Below are 17,043 nucleotides of genomic sequence, written 5' to 3'. Positions count from 1 at the left end.
GACTCGATGGCACATAACAACAAGTAAAATGTGTCAGTTGGTTTTAAACTTTCCACCATGTCTTTTTGCTTTTCCTGACAAAATGCATCATTCCTCTTCTCCAACACAAAAGTTCAAAGGCATCGGTTCTTCTGTCATCCTTAGTCATTGACCAGCTCTCAGTGCATGAGAAAAGACCATGAAAAAAAGATCTATGGCCTGAATCAGGCACACCTTAATCCTCAAACTGACATCATTGCTCCTCCGTAATTTAGAGGGCCTTTGAATTATGTTGTTGGAGAATAATACTTAATATTCCATGAACTCCCAAAAGAACAAACACAGGTATATCTTGAAGAAGGTGCAGCCAGAGTGGTCCTTAAGGCAAAGATGGTAAAGCTTCATTTTATATACTTGGGGCATGTTGCTAGGAGAGGCTTTTTTTTTTTTTAGAGAAGGACATCATGCTTGGGAAGGTGGAGGGAAGGTGAAAGACAAGAAGATTCTCTACAAGGTGGTTTGACACAGTGACTGCAGCAATCAGCTTGAATGTGTCAGAGATTGTGAGGATGGCACAGCTTAGGACAGGATTCAGATCTCCTGTTCAGAGGGTTGTTAAGAGTCGTATTCAACTCAAAAGTACATACGAGAATACCGCTGATTACTTCTTTCCATATCCTCTTAAAGTGGAGATGTTCTTCATATATTCTTGGTCAGAAACAGGACTCCGCATTCTCCTACTCTTAACACTTTGTCTTTCTAACATAAATTACAGAGGCAACTGTCTTTGTCTGAAAGCCGAAGGAAAGAGCTGCTTCAGAGGGTAATCGTGGAGCTCGTTGAATTCATATCTCCTAAAACCCCGAAGCCTGGAGAACTGGGCGGAAGGGTGTCGGGATCTGTGGCCTGGAGAGTAGCCCGCGGGGAAATCGGACTAGAGGTATTTAACCCGTTACATTGGGATGTTCTTTTCACTTTCCTGTTTGAAAGCCTTTCAGTTAACCTTGCCACTAAAAAGACAAACATTTGCAGAGCACTAATAATGGTTTGACATAGTAGTTCATATACATGAGTTAGTAAAGTGTTTTAAAGTAAGATTTTTCTGTTTGTTACGTTCTGTAAATATTTACTGCAGTATAACCTTTAATGTGAACAGAGATGTGCCCAGTTCATAAATGTTCCGCTGAATGAATTTCGACAGGTTGAGCACTTGTATAACCACCAGGTAGGATAAGAAAGAAACAACAAACTCATTGCCACTGCTTTGGAACCAACTCCTAGCTGCCCCTGCAGCGGGTTTTCAGAGACTTTACATGGAGTCTGCCTGTCTTTATCCCATGGAGCAGCTGGTAGATTTGAACTGCTTGCCTTTGAGTTGGCAGCACAACTCTTTATCCACAAGGCCACCAGCGCTCCATTAGAATAAGAAATAGAACTCAAAAGCAAAAGAAAATGAGAAGTTTACTAAACCAGAAATAAGTGTGAATTCTAATCACTGAGATTTTCTGTTTCTAAGAGTAACTGTTTTCCTGACTTACAAAAAGTTATAAAACAAGGTAACAAGAAATCTCTATTGTCTTATATAAAAGAAATCACACATACTCCATGTGTATGGCTTCTGCCATTCTGTGTTATGTAATGAGATCCACATGTTTTGTTGCGTGTCTGTTGAGCATGCATAAACAATGGTGAATAACATTCCTTGGTGCGAACACATGATGGCATAATAACACTGTGTTAAAGTCACTGACATCATTGATTTCTCCACTCCCCTGTTTATGGATCTTTGGGTTGTTTTTAGAGTTGCCCTGTTATAAATGTGCTGCTACAAACTTTCATATACACACTTTCAGGGTGTGTACGGGGTGTATACCTAGGAGTGAAATGGCCAGGTTTTAGAGTACAGCTGTGCTCAGCTTTAGCCAATAACAGCCAAGCACTTTTCCTAAGAGATGTCCTGATTTACAGTCTCACCAGGAGTAAATGAGATTCCTTTACAGCCTATCTTTGTCTAACCTTGCTATTTTACCATCTTCCCTTAAGCCTTTCAGAGGTGTGGAGTCACATTTTCTTACCATTTTAGTTTTCATTTTGCTAGTCACTAATGAAGTTGAGTCCTGTTCTTTAATGTTGGATTTCTCTCTTAAAAATTGCTTTTTGGGGAGCTCTGGTGGCCTAGTGGCAAGAAGCTGCACTGCAGTCCCAGAGGTGCTCAGTTCGAATCCACCAGATGTTCTGCTGGAGAAGGAGGGACAGTCTCCTCCTGTACCAGTCAGATCCGATGTGACAGTACACACACAAAATAATAAAATTTTTTAAAAAAATTAAAAAATAGCCTATTTTTTTAAAAAAAGTCCTGTTAAGTATTTTAAAATGAGATTTTAATGCATTTAAAAGAGCCTTGTGGCCTTGTGATGACCAACACTTCGCCCCCCCACCTTTTTGTTCATATAAAAATAGCGAGGGAAATGTGACATTTGGCTAGTTAAACTGATAATAGCATATTTTTCCTGATAGGTGTTTGCATACATCTGAGATTGTTGTTGGAGTGATTGCTGTTGTAAATGAGCAATGGAAGTAAAATTTGTGTAGTTAAGTCCTATAGTTATTGTTGTAACACATCGTAGTAGGTTCTACAGTAGATGTTAAGAAAGTACCAGCTATATCCCTTGCCTTTAGTGAGCTTGAATTTGACTCACTAGAAAGTACCTGGAGAGAAAAATGTTTGAAGGGACAATAAGCCATCATAATGTTAGTATTCGAGAACTCCAAGCAGGTTAGACTTTTAAATCTCCTTTGTACATATGGTCCCTATGAGTCGCAAACGACTCGACGGCACATAACAACAACAACATTTCTAAAGATGGCATTGTCAAGGTTACTGCTCTAGTCCAATACCCTCGTCAATTTTATTTTTGCTTTTAAATTTATTCCATCATCTGTAGGGTGCAGTTGCAAGTGTTGGCTTGGTCACAGAATTACAAGGTCTAAAGTCAACAAATAAATCCTTGCTGATGCCTTGCAAGTTACAAGTATAAATCTAAATGAAGCCACTTTCAAAGAGCTAATTTAATTCACAGCTGTTTTCAATTTAAAACACGGGTAGTATTTAGGGCTTCATTTCTTTTTCTTTGTGTGGCTGCTTTTGCTTCCTCTTGCACAGCATGGAAGTTGATTAAACTTTAAAAATATAAATTGGGTCATGTGTGCAGATTGTTTTCTGCATTGAAAAAAATTTTCAATTTCTCAATTACTAGGGACAACATTAAGACCACGAATTAGAAGAGCAGTCATTCTCCCTCCCTGCCCCCCCGTTATAAATGAGTGTTTATTTAAAAAGTAAATTGAAAAAAATATCGATCTTAAAACTTTCTGGAACCACACCATGCAATCAGTTGGAAAAGACGGTAACATAGATGGTATCATTTCCAGAATGGAAAAAAAATGCCATTCATCTTAGATTGAAAACATTTAATAATATAATACTAACCCCACTTTGCTTCATTCAATTGTATACCTGTCATTTATGTCCAGTAACATCCCTTTTCCCCCCTTTGCTCTTTGGTAGCGAGTTCTCCTTTCTAAAGTATTTGTTGTTGTTTTGTGGTGTTGAGTCTGCTGTGACTCGTGGTGACACCAGGACCAGATCCACACCTCACCCGGTGCTGTACCATCCACACAGTCAACCAACAGACGCACGCCCACTGTTGAGTCACAGCATTCATCCATCTTACTCCGCGTTTGGTGGTACTGTTTTAAAACGCTGATGGTAATGCATATAAGTACTTTTCTCATTTCTGAAATTTTTATACACTGGTGATTATTATGCTTTGGAGTTTTTATGCTGTTTTCACTACTCCCACACACAAAAAATTGCCTAACGGGTAAGGAGTCACGTCGCCAGCCTGAAGGCACGTGGTTCGAATTCACCGGCTGCTCACAGAAGGATGAACAGTCTCGTCCTCTGCGATTTACTGCCTCTGAAAACCCGCTGGAGGGTCCTCTGTGGGACGGTCCAGCTATGTAGCAGTGTCCTGAGTGGTTAGTACGTCTTACAGCAAGATGTAGACACAGTCCAGACAGTGGCTCTTACTGGTGCGTCACTTTGCTCCTCAGAGGACTTGGCAGTTGCGGGGACATGGTAAATTGTCAGACCTGGGGACATTGAGGAAGGAGGTCAAAGACCCCACTGGCCTCTGGTCGGTCGAGGCCGAAGCTGCTGCTGTGTCTCCTGCGTGCACAGGACCACCCTTCACCACCGTGACATCATCTCACCCTCGAGCTCATCACCTCTCAGTCAGAGCTAGCTCCCAGCTGACTGGCACTGAGCTCTGAGGCTGTAAATCACGCAGGAGGGTGCCCGTCTTCCTCCCTCAGGGCGGCGGGTGGATTCGAACAGCCAGAGGATTAATCTTTGGATTAGCAGCACACCTCCCTACCGGCCAGGCTGCCAGACCTCCCCTCGCGGTGACTTCTCTGGCCCAAAAATATCAGTAAAATGCAGGAGATGAGAAGACCTGATGTCCAGCCAAGTTTCCTACTCGGGGCTACTCTTGTCTGTCGTTAAAGAGGAGGAACATGTTTTGTGTAAATGGCACATAAATAAAGGATAAATACCACATCCTTCTCAGACCTTACGTTCATTCTGAGATTTCAGGAAGCAAGAAGGTATATTAATCCCCTAGAGTGTTTGCCTGAATTTTTAAGATAAAGGATGAGCTTCTGTCGTCATTTCATACCTGCACAAAATTATCTCAAGCTATTCCTCCCGGACGCTCTTCTGACTTAAGGTTTCAGGAAAGATCACTGGTGAATGGGTTTTAGGTCGGGGTCTGAATGGTGAGAAACACATAGATGATGAGTGGAAAGAATAGCATTCCAGATAGGACAGGAAGGAGCTGGGCTGATGTGAGGGACTGCGGAGGGGGCGAAGCTTGTGGCTGGAGCATGGAGACGAGAGGAGGAGGAGGAGGCCGAAGAGATCTGGCTGAGAGACAGGCGGGGCCGGGCACATGGGCTCATCAGACATGGCCAGGAGTTTGGAGTTCAAGTACAGTGGAAGTCAGTGGAGTGTGCTAGAGAGGAAGTGATTGTTTTTCTCATCATCTTCATTTCTGTGCAGAGAATGGCCAGGAGAGGTGAAGTGGAGAGCTGGGACTCAGGTTGAAGAGCAGTTACAGTAGTCCACATCTTAGAAGGTGGTGGCGGTGGGAGTGAGGAAGACATAGATGCAAGTTAACAGAACATCCTAACGTGTAAATCAAATCAGAGTCAAAGAGTTTTATTTCCTGTTTTGTCTTGAGTTGGTTGTTGTTTGGGGTTCGTTTTTTTTAGCATCACACTGATTATGCTAAATTAGAAATACTCCCAGAATTGTCCGATGGCACAGGCTTTTTTCCTTTTTCAGTTTAAAAATCTCCATTTCTTAAGTCTTCATATTTTTAACAGTTGAGTCTCCTCCCACTGTACATAAAGATACCTGATTTTGTTTGTTTTGCATCTGCTCCGTTAAGAACAGAACTGTATTTTCCTCTTTAAGGCGAACGAGACGCTGTTCATCCCCTCTGAAAACGAGATGATTTCTAAAGAGCTCCACCTTTGCTACAACGTTGTGGACGACAGCTACGTCCGCGTGTCGGACAACAATCAGACCATTTCTGGGTGGGAGAATGGTGTGTGGAAAATGGAGTCCGTGTTCAGAAAAGTGGAGACCGACTGGAACATGGTAATTTAAAACACAATTGTGCTCTAAGCTTTTGTTCTGTTTAGAGAGAGACTTCCTTTGTCAGTACATGTAGAAACATGGGATTTATTTTCTGGTTTCTACATTCAAAGCAATTTTTAAGTTTTTTGTGTTTTTTTTTTTTAAAACCCCAAATCTATCAGCCTATAAAGGTCCACTAGAAAGTACAGAATTCCTCTTTAGTAAGTGTTGCTTTCATCAGAGAACCTGGAAGAAACCTGTTAAGTGTGAGGTCAGTGAGTGTGGCTGTTTTTTTGTGCATGAATCTGTAAAGTTTATGAATCTGTAAAGTTTATGCTGACTTTTTCTCCCTCGCAGATATTTTGCCCCCTCCATGGTTATTACCAGGGAGTTGACTTGATAATGGTCTTTCACCCCTTACTGTATGTCATGAATCTGGTTGAGGGCCGGAAGTTCAAATCCACCAGCTGCTCCAGGGGGGACAGATGAGCAGGTTGTTCCATGAGAATTAGCAGGTGCAGCAGCCTGGTGGAGGGACCCCACGAGGCCGCAGTGACCTCATAGCAGTGGGGGGGGCAGGGTGAGGAGCAGAGGGGATACAGTGCAGAGGCCCAGCTAGTGAACCCCCTGCTAGCATACTTTGATTTTCTTTTTACAAGGTTGTGAGCGATCGAGTAGTCTTTCCAACTTCTCCGCATCCTGAAATTAAAAATGGAAACCCAGCTCGTAGAGACCCTCCTCATAGAGACCCACCTCATAGAGACCCACCTCATAGAGACCCACCTCATAGAGACCCAGCTCGTAGAGACCCACCTTGTAGAGACCCAGCTCGTAGAGACCCACCTCGTAGAGACCCACCTCGTAGAGAACCTGCTCGTAAAGACCCAGCTCGTAGAGACCAGGTGCTACTTCGTTGACATCAGCTCTTGGTCACTCTCTGTGTGTGTGTGTGTGTGTGTGTGTGTGTGAGTGTATGTGAGAGAGAGCACACATCCCGACCGTGTGTGTGTGTGTGTGTGAGAGAGAGAGAGCGAGAGTGCGCATATCCTGAACCCAGAGGGGTTTCTGATTTTTAAGAATCTCCAGGCCTCTCTTTCATGGTTCCTCAGATTAGACACAAAACTCCACATTTTCCGTTAGCAGCTCAGAGCCTTACCGGAAGAGCCACCCAGATGGACAGGTATCCAGGGAGCTTCCAGGTGAAAGCAGCCAGGAATAAAGACGTAGCAATCTACTTCTGAAAACGGAAGCCCCGTATCTCACGACACAGTATTGCTCGTGTAATGACATAATATCGTCGGGTTAGTGCTGGAGGTGGAAACCCTCCCCCTGGAAAGTGCAGAGCATGTGTGGTGGTCTGCAGCAGTGGGTTTGCACCGGCACCGCTGACCACCACGTCCCGGTTCCTCCAGTTGTCCCAGAGATCGCTGTCGTAGGAACCCACTCTACCACAGCTAGCAGTCCACTCGTCCCAGGCTACACACGGCTGTGACCTGGGAACTCTGTGTGAAAGACCTTGTCTAAAAGCCACCTCACTCCTTCTGTTAATCTGCCAGATATTTGTGTGGAAAGGGGAGTTGTTAATTTATAAGACATAGTGGGTAGATTGTCGCAGAGTGAGGTCAGAGCAGCAGCTGCTAGTATTTGCGAACATCGTCCTGTAGACACAGGGCAGGCCGTCCTCAGAGGACAACAGAAATGAGCCCCCAGCTCCTTGCCTTCCCCGCCCCATCCCAAGTCACCACGAAGTTCATGCTGGTCCCTGCACATGTAAATATCCACATTTAAATCACCCTCTCTGATAACACAAGTAAGGAACTTTTTCCATTATGCTAAAAATAACTTAGAGGATTTTAACACTTACAGATGCCTCTGTTTTCTTGTTTACCTAAAAGAGAATCTCAGTAGTCATGCAGGATAAAAGCGTCAGTATGTCCAGGTCTGTAATTGATGAGAGAGGATTAACTTCTAGGAAACTCTCCCTATTGAAAAATTCCCCTGATCAAAAAAGTAAAATAGACCTAAGGCCAACCCTCGCTGCCATCGAGTCAGTTCCAGCTCATAGCAGCGTGTAGGACGGAGCAGCGCGGCCCCACAGGGTCCCCTCACTGGAAACCATGACAGACCTGGGTCCCCACCGTTCTCCTGCACAGTGGCTGCCGGGTCCAACCCCCCCACCCCCTTGATTAGCACCTGAGTGTTTCAACCTGCTGCTCCACCAGGGCTCGCAGAAGAACATAGTTGTTGTTGTTGTGTCCTGTCAAGTCAGAACTGACTCGTAGTTGACCCACCATCAGGTTTTCAGAGGCAGTTTAATGGTGTGAGAGGGGATTGTCTTTCTCTTGCAGAGCGACTGGTGGATTTGAACCATCACCGTTGAGCTGGCAGCACAGCTTCTAATCACTGGGCCACCAGAGCTCCCTGAAGAGTGTAAAGGTGCTATTTACCCAAGCAGAGAGAGACGAGGCGTGTTCTTTATCCAAGCACCCGTTTCTATTTGCTAACCTTATGAACAGTCCTTCCTTTCTAACCACAAGTATTCACGGGGGAAAGTGGTGTGCTGCAGAAGCCGTGTGTGGGGAGGAGGGCATTTTTCTTCTTTATCTTCTTTACTGACTGATTTACTTACTTAGCCTGTCAGGCCAGGCACTGGCCTCAGCTCTGTGGATAAGGAAGGCCCAGTTCATGCTCTCATGATGCAGTGGGAAACTGGGGCATACACAGACATCGCACCCACAGTGCAGTGTGGAAATAAGAATGTCACCACATTGCTATGGAAACACCGGGGCAGCTGTGGGAGTTGGGGGGAGCTCTCCAGAGAAGGCAGCATTTGAGCGGGACACTGCAGGACGAGTAGGTGGTCATTTGGCAAGGGGGTAGTGGCTGTAAAGGCCCAGAGTTGGCGACGTGCTTGGCGATCCCTGAAGACAACAGCAGGGCCGGGGGCGGGGGGGCATTGAAAGATTGAAGCGATGTAAAAGAGACGTGAGGCCATCAAACACTACACAGACCTCTTAGGAGGGATACCGTTTATTCAAGTTAACAGATCACTTTCCAACTGTAATACTTAGTATTAAATGAAGAAAAGTTCAGGAATGTCGACTATGAGGACTCAAAAGTTACATGCTAAAAAAAATGTTACATGCTTCTATAAACACTGCATGTTTTCCACCTGAGTTAAACTAGCATTCCGGTTCTGTCTCCACTGAGGCCCCAGGAACCTCTGTCTTCTGTGTCTTTGAGAAATCCTTAATGTGGAATCGTGAGGACTTGGATAGCCTGCACCTGGATTCTGTAGAACAGATTCTTCCTCCCTCAAAACAGTAGCCTCCCTGAAAGCCTCTCCAGGGAATTGCTGTCGTAGTTGTCGTTGAGGTGATTCTAGCTGTTGGAATCTGTGTGTGGGTGCAGAGCTCACTGCCCCGTAGGCTTTTCAAGGCTGTGGCTTTTCACAGGCAGGTAACCAGCCTTTTTTTCTGAGGCAGCTCCACGTGGGTTCTCCCTTTCGGTCTTTTTGTTGGTAGCTGCACCCTGAACTGTTTGTGGCACCCAGGGCCGAAGGGACTCTGCTTCTGAAATTTACTACTTAGCAAATGTTTTATTCACTTTTGTCCGCGGAGGAAAATAGAGGAGAAGCCTCATTAAAACCAGCAAACGTGTGGAGAGGCCCAAGACGGCACATTAACAGAGGGATGGCATTGACTTCTGGACGAGTCTGCCTGCATCACCCTGGTCCTTTCAGAAATGCTGTAGCCAGAGAAACATTCCCAACTAAGCCTCCTTTCCAGTGATCTCTCCTGGAGTGGGAAACACCCCGCACTGCTTCAGCCAGCCTCCCGCCTTCGCACTTGGCACCACCCCGTGCCCACACCGCCCCTGGCTCGGCGTTGCAGCTCTGTGCCCATCTCTCTCCTCCTCTCTGTTCTTCTTTGCTGTTTGATGAACTCTTCACTTCAGAGCTTGGCTTCCAGGTCGCGGTATGCTTTTCCGCCCACCTAGCCATTTCCTCCATCTTCGACCTCCTGCACCATGCACGTCTCCTTCAGGACATTTGTTAAGTTTGTGAGAATATGTTACTGTCCATATGTTATGTTATGCTTCTTGGGAGAATGGGAGAAAGAAGTGGCGGCTGGGAGTTGGTACCATGCTGTTGGTACACAGCTTCCTCTAGATTGTAAGTGTTCTGGGGCAGACGCCTTGAGTGTGTGTGCGTGCACATGTGTGTGTTCACAGTTACACAGGTGGTATGGTTCCTGGTCCCTCTCAGGTCTGCAGGCAGCAGCAGAGAGGAAGGACCGCGTAGACCTAGTGGAGAACCAGCGATGCTCAGGCTGTCTCCAGACTGACTTCCCTGGGTGCCCTCCCCGAGACAGTACATTTTAGCACTTTTTTTTGTCAGCAGCGGTATTTTTTAGCACTTCTTGAAGTGAGACATTTTATTCATTCATTCAGACACTCGGCAAACTCTGTCTTGTTCGGTATGGTGCTTGATGTGTGCATTGTAATGACCACAGAGGCACATCACAGACAGCATCTGCTGGTGTCGGGACGGGCCTCCCAGCCCCTTAGAGGGAAGGCGGCGTAGGTGCTGGGCGGCGAGTCCGTGTCTGTAGGTGAAGCCGAGTCAGAGGCACCGATGATGTCTGAGTGGGGCGTTTAAAGAGGTGGGGGAGAGTGTGTCGGTGGGGTGGGGATGTGCAGAGGGCGTGCTGGAGCACGAGGAGTATGTGTCCCACAGAAAAGAGGTGCAGGCCGCCCGGAATGACCAGGGAAAGGTAGATAGCAGGGGATGTGAGGGAGAATACTGGGAAATGAGAATAGAGGTAACCCAGTGTCCAGGCTCAGAGCTTTTTACTACCTCGCAAAGGAGTTTGGGGCTTAGCTTTTGTGTAATGATGTTGTTGTTGTTGTGTACCATCAAGTTGGAACTGACCCATAGCTGACCCTCCAGTGGGTTTTCAGAGGAGGATATTGCCCATCCTTCTCCTGCAGAGAGCTGGAGGCCTCGAACCGCGAGCCTTCGAGATTACAGTGCAGGTTCTTGTCACTAGGCCTCCAGGGCTCCCTAGTGTTTATATACAGGAAACCATATTACAGGGTGGAGGCAGGGGAGGAACAGGATCACGCTGCTGTCCCCGAGAGGTAATTCCAGAGGCTGTGAATTGAAGAGATCAAGTTCAGAATAAAGAGATTTCACTGCAGTGGGGCCTGACAGTGACCTCATGTTTTCTCAGTGATAATATGAAATAACCAAATCACACATCCACGAGCAGTGGCAGCTCACCTGCACTGAATTAGAACTCGTAGAGGCCGCTGCCCTGCTGGGTGTCTGCCGCAGTGGCCGAAGGCAGGTGGCCCGCAGGAGGGTGAGTGTAATTAGAGTTAATCTTAGCAACCGTAAGCAGGATAATTGTAAGAATACCAAAGAATAGCTTCAAACAGTGCAGTGCAGACCGGGCCGCCCGGAAGCCAGAGCAGCGGGCGCAGCGGCCTGGCATGGAGTGAGCAGAAATCTTTAAACAGAGATCTTCCACAGAGTATGCAACACATAAAGAAGCTGACGTGAAAAATGTCCTCCGTTTGTTTGGTCGTAGCCAAACACCAAAGACAAGCTTAAAGGTGTGGCTTAGGCCTGGAGCCCTGTGGTGCAGGAGTGTTCTGTGGAGGCTTGGAACCACTCTCAGTGAGATGCCTGGGTGTGCTGACAGACAGTAATAAGAGGAGGGTGGGCAGGGTGGGTGTACAGACTTCAGTCCCAGGGGAAAACTCTGGTACTTCCCCTTCCTGTCGGGGTTGGATTGTATTAGGTTCTGTCTACAAGGGAGCAAAGAGTCGGAGCTGACAGAGCTGCATCTGACAGCCTGCAACAACCATCCTGTTTATTTAATTTTTTTTTAATTTGTTTTAAATTCTATTCTCTTGTATTGATTTACATTCAATTCTATATAATGTTTTGTTTTATAAGAACCGTAACAATTAAGGGAGCTCTGGTGGCCTAGTGGCAAGAAGCTGCACTGCAATCCCAGAGGTGAGCGGTTCAAATCCACCAGATGCTCTGCTGGAGAAGGAGAGATATCTCCTCCTGTACCAGCCTGATCCACTTGATGGTACACACACAAAACCTAATAATAATAATAATAGTAATAACAATTATGTTATTGTGGTGGTGGTGTAGGTGGTGGACTGGAGAGTCAGAACTGACCCATAGCTGACCCTCTGGCGGGTTTTCAGAGGCAATTGCCCACCTTTCTCCCGCAGAGCAGCTGGTGGCCTCGAACTGTGTGCCTTCGGGATTGCAGTGCAGTTTCTTGCCTCGAGGCCACCAGAGCTCCCCAGTCACCGTTACACAGTGCCATTGTTGACGGTGTCCCACCGCAGCCTCGCCGTGCCCTCCCTTTTCCTGTGCCTTACCAATCCAGTGGTGCTGTCTCTGCTCACTTCCTCCCCTCCTGGCTCCGCCTGTCTGCCCTCAGCCACCACTTGGATCCGGGTAAGCCTTCCCTTATTGCGATTTTCTTTTTTCCTCTTCTCCTGCTCCCCTTCACCCAGTTGGAGTAGTACCACAACCACTCTTGCTAAAACAGGACAGCAACACTGTTTTGCCGATCCACAAATTAAAAAAACAAAAAAAGTGTAAAGCTGACACACAAAAAATGTAAAACCTGTGAGTTTATAAAGCCAGCAGGCAAAATGTTGTCCTTCAGATAACTCAACAGCTTCATCGTGCTTGGATCCATAGTTAACACCCTTGGTACGAGCAGTCAGTAAATAAATAAGGAGATGCATTGCAGTTGGAAAGTCTGCATTTAGGAACCTTTCCAAATTATTGAGGAGGACCAATGTCAGTTTAAGGACTGGGGTGCATCTGATTCAGGCCGTAATCTTCCATGCAAGACCTGAACAATGAATAAGGATCACAGAAAAAGAATTGATGCCTTTGAGCTGTGGAGAAGAGCACTGAACATCCCATGGACAGCCAAGAAAACAAATAGATATGTCTTAGAGAGGGCGCAGCCAGAGTGCTCTTTGGAGGCAAGAATGATGAGGCTTCACCTCACATACTTTGGACCTACTGCTAGGAGGTGCTATTCCTTGGAGAGGGACATGATGCTGGGAAGGGTGGAGCATTGGCAGAGGGGAGGAAGACCCTCACCAGGTGGACTGACACGGTGACTGCTGCAGTGGGCTCTTGTGTGTCAGGAAGCGTGAGGATGGCGCAGGACAGGACCAGGTTCAGACCTTTCGTTCGTAGGGTCACTGTGAGTCATACTCAACTCGATGGAACCTCACAGCAACAGCAAATAACTCAGGAAATTGAGGCTTTTTAAAATAAAAGTAATACTAAATGGTTACAATTTTTCCCCTCTTAGATAAATTATGATTACCGGTTCTGTTGATGTGATTCAGCAGAGCTTTGAGAGCAAGAAATGGGCCCTCCTCCCATTGTCTTTACATCCTCAGCCCACCAGAAGGTCAGCTGTGAGTCCGCTCCAATTCAGTAACAATGAGAGCGAGAATCGGGATCATGTGTAGACGAGACCACTATTGGAAATTTCTGTAAACTGTTTGAAATAACCAAATTGAGTACTCTTGAAACCCTGAAGAATGTCTTCCTACCTCAGTGATTGCTGGACTTGGTTAAAAGAGATAGACTTTATCTTGTGAGAAAGAGAATGGATTTTCATTGTATGATTTGTTTTGAATACCTAAGTGCAAGAAAACTTTCCCTTGCTCACATTATGTTTGAATGTCTCTTTATCAATAAATTCCATCTTCGCCTTTAACTCGCAAGGACCTCTAAAAGCTGATGTCTTTAGGATGCAAATTTTCTTTCACATTTTAGGACAAGTTATTCTTGCAGGCTTGTTCAGCAGCTATTATAAACCTGTTTACAGTTAAAACCACACCTCTGACCTAGACCCAAGCATTGCAATAAGGCAGTTGTCGCAATAAGGTAGATGTTTGATGTTGACCCGAATTCAGCCTCTGATATTTTAAACTAATGAGCTCTGAAAACGCAAACAGTTGTAACTAATGAGCTCTGCAGATACACAGGACATGATTAGGGGAAATGAGAATCACAGGGGAGAAGTGGGGAGAGTGTGGCTACCTGGTAAGTAGTGATATGAAACCAACATGGGTGAGTAGAGAACTGGAAGACCCGTTTCCTTTGTAAATTTACAGTGAGAATAATCCCCTGCTAACCAGTCACTTCTGACTCCTGGCTGCCCGCCATCGAGTTTCTGAGGTGTAAGTCCTCACAGGAAGAGGCTGCCTCCTCCTTTTTTCTCTCTCTCTCTCTCCCTGTAGAGAGGTTGGTAGATTTGAACTGCCAACCTTTCAACCTTTCCATTACCAGTTCAACATGTTACACTCTCAACCACCACGGTTCCTTATATACTGAGATGTAAGTTTAAATACTCCTGCCTCTACCTTAAGGGTACTTTCCTTGCAATAATACTTACAATAAAAAGTAATTATAAATAGATCATAGGTAGATATGTAAGCTCAACAGATGTGGGAACGTGAGTGGGACTGCATTTTATTATTTTTTAAAGTTTTGCCCGTACATTCCTGTTCATAGAAAAAATGCAAGGATAGTAGAACCTGCCACTGTGGGTGACACTGAAAATCTCCAAGTCCTTTCCCAGCACCATAGGGAGCACTGGTGGCCTAGTCGTAAGGAGCTGCGCTGCCAGCCCAAAGGCATGTGGTTCGAATCCACCAGCTGCTCCACAGGAGAAAGATGAGCAGTCCTCCTCATGAAGTTTCCGGCCTCTGAAAACCTGCTGGAGGATCAGCTGTGCGTTGGTCCTGCATCAGTGACACCCATCAGCAAATAGCCAAACACCTTCAACATCACCAGCCTTGGAGATACTGGGCCATGGTCTCTGGCGACATCTAGTTCAGTTGAAACATCTTTGTTCACACCGGTAGTGTTCTGCCCTACCTACCCAGTGACTGGGTCCTGAAAGCTTAAAATGATAGTGACAGAGCATAGGCACGTCAGAAGAGGTTGTAGGGAGGTGTCCTGACTTACGTGGAGCAACTCACAGTTCCACAGATCAGAGTCTGTCATTCAGAACAGCTCACGGGACATAGACCTTGTCTAAGGGGTTCAAGTTTATTTCCTTGAGGACTTGCTATTTCTTGTTAAGTAATCCCAGTCACTCATTTTTTGACTTGTTTTTTCCATATTAATTCACACATTTAACCTGGAATGAAAGTAACTCCAGTTTACAGAAAAGACTACAAAAGTCACTACCGAGATGCAAGCAAGTACATTGGATAGTAAGTAGTCGGCATTTCCATAGCACATGTATTTTATATGATGCCCCTAACAGCTTGCCCTGTATGACAGAGCATTCCATGTTGATTCAGAAACTCAAACTCATTGCCATCGAGTCAGGAATGACTCACAGCTGACCCTCCAGCGGGTTTTCAGAAGCGGTTCACCGCAGGGGAGGTGATGATGCGTCCTCCATCCCCTTCCGCAGAGCCGGTGAATTCAAACCACATGTCTTTGGGTTGACAGTGTCACTTCTTACCCACCAAGGGCACCAGAACACCCTCCAGGTAGACTAGTAAGAAGCTGCTCTGCAATCCCAAAAGTATGTGGTTCAAATCCACCAGCTGCTCCGTGAGAGAAGGATGGACAGTCTCCTCCCATGTTTTCCCATCTGAAAACCCAATTGTGGGTTTATTGTGAGTTCTGATGCGATAGCACATATCAGCAATGTGAATATGTGTGTGGAGGTGTGAATTTTTAGTATCTGATAGTGTTTATTAAACCTTCCTCAAATCTAGACCAAATTATCCCAGAGAAGTTATTGTTTGGTTACGCTATATTTGGCAATTACCCCTGAACAAAAACAGATATATCTGAGTGAAGACATATTGGCTATTCCAAATGAAATGAAATTCTAGATGAATTTGAAAGCTAAGAGGTGGAACTTAATGCAAGAGCCACTTACTGGAATGTATGTTCAAGGACAGGCAAACAATGTGAACGAAGTAGGATTTTGTAAACTTGAATCTGATCAATGGGAGTAGACTTGAGAAATGCCAAGTAGTTATAATACACTAGTATGACATCATTGGTCAGGTTAAGTGCAGTATAAAAAAGGGAAGGGATGGACTCAAGACTTGAGATGGCTGTGGGGGTTATTTTAGGGACTTGGCGATCAAGGATCATTAGTGAAATGCCAGGTTCTTGGGATTTCGAGCCCGAGTGAGTAAGAGAGTTTGGGGACTGACGGGAAGCCTTGAGCAGCATACACGGAAATGTTGAAGAGACAGACTGCCCGCTCTTTAAACTCAGATCTCATTGCTGTTGAGTTGGACCCAACTGCCGGCTGACCCTCAGCCCAGCTGGAAATCGCACAGCAGGAGGAGACTGAATGTCCATCGCTCTCCCTTGGAGCTGCTGGGGGTCAGAGCTGCCCGTGGCTTGGAGAGCAGCTGCCTGTGGGCTCCAGCACCAGTGCTCTGCACACGACTCAGGCGGCACTGGAGCCTGCCTTTCAGATAGCAAGGACTCCGTGTTTACCGAGTTAGACGATGTGACCTAACTCCTTTCAAAGTCATGATTTTAAAATAAGGAAAATGACGGAATAAGCTCACCTGAAAATGGCTTTCCTCTTTAGCAGGATTCATCCCAAGGTTCATTTTAATACCTCACTTTTTAATTCTCGAAGAGGATGTCATTTATCACAGTTTGATAGTGTGGCTTGTTTACATCTATTGAGTTACCTGCATTCAAATTATCTTCTTCCAGAGCAAAGAATGCTATGGGGGAAATTCATTTTGAAATACATTAGCAGTAAGAATCTTATTCATGAAGAAAAATTAAGCTTCAGTAACCCTCTGTATACATTGTACCCTGTGACAGTCAGGCTTCTGTGTTTGGGTTTGACTGTTTCACAGTTTTCGACGTTTTCTTTCCCCCTGCTCCTCTGCAGGTGTATTTAGCCAGAAAGGAAGGCACATCCTCGGCTTACATTTCCTGGAAGTTTGAGTGTGGATCAGTCGGTCTCATCATAGACAGCATTTCTGTCCGGACAAGTAGTCAGACCTTTGAGACGGGCTCCGTGCAGTGGAGACTGCGCTCGGATGAGGTGCAGGTGGAACTGGAGGGAGGTAAGGAGGTGACGGGACACGTGAGCTCTGGGAAGAGGAAGTGGAGTCATTTAAGATACAGCTCTGACGTCTTCATGCTTAAGGGTGATTCCGAGGGCTGAAGTAAAAGCTGAAAATTCAAAAACTGATGTAACCTCATGACAGAGCTGATGTTGTTATAAAGCAAATACAAAGAGAAGCGATTTCTTTCTCTCTCTCCCCCCTTCTCTCTTTCTCCCTCT

At 45.7% G+C, this 17,043-nt stretch overlaps 1 protein-coding gene across 1 annotated transcript in view; it reads left to right on the top strand.

Moving 5' to 3' along the window:
- The window catches only part of NGLY1 (N-glycanase 1), an 89,607-nt gene that overhangs the window by 71,938 nt on the left and 626 nt on the right, over window positions 1-17,043 (top strand). The window contains exons 9-11 of the mRNA XM_006883353.1: window positions 755-919; window positions 5,519-5,704; window positions 16,645-16,822. Of these exons, the coding sequence (XP_006883415.1) occupies window positions 755-919; window positions 5,519-5,704; window positions 16,645-16,822 (529 nt within the window). The remainder of the gene's footprint in view (window positions 1-754; window positions 920-5,518; window positions 5,705-16,644; window positions 16,823-17,043) is intronic.

Source organism: Elephantulus edwardii, unplaced genomic scaffold, assembly GCF_000299155.1.
Source record: "Elephantulus edwardii isolate Elephantulus edwardi_28Jun2011 unplaced genomic scaffold, EleEdw1.0 scaffold00027, whole genome shotgun sequence".
Classification (NCBI taxonomy): domain Eukaryota; kingdom Metazoa; phylum Chordata; class Mammalia; order Macroscelidea; family Macroscelididae; genus Elephantulus; species Elephantulus edwardii.
This window is presented reverse-complemented; position numbering and strand designations above follow the sequence as displayed.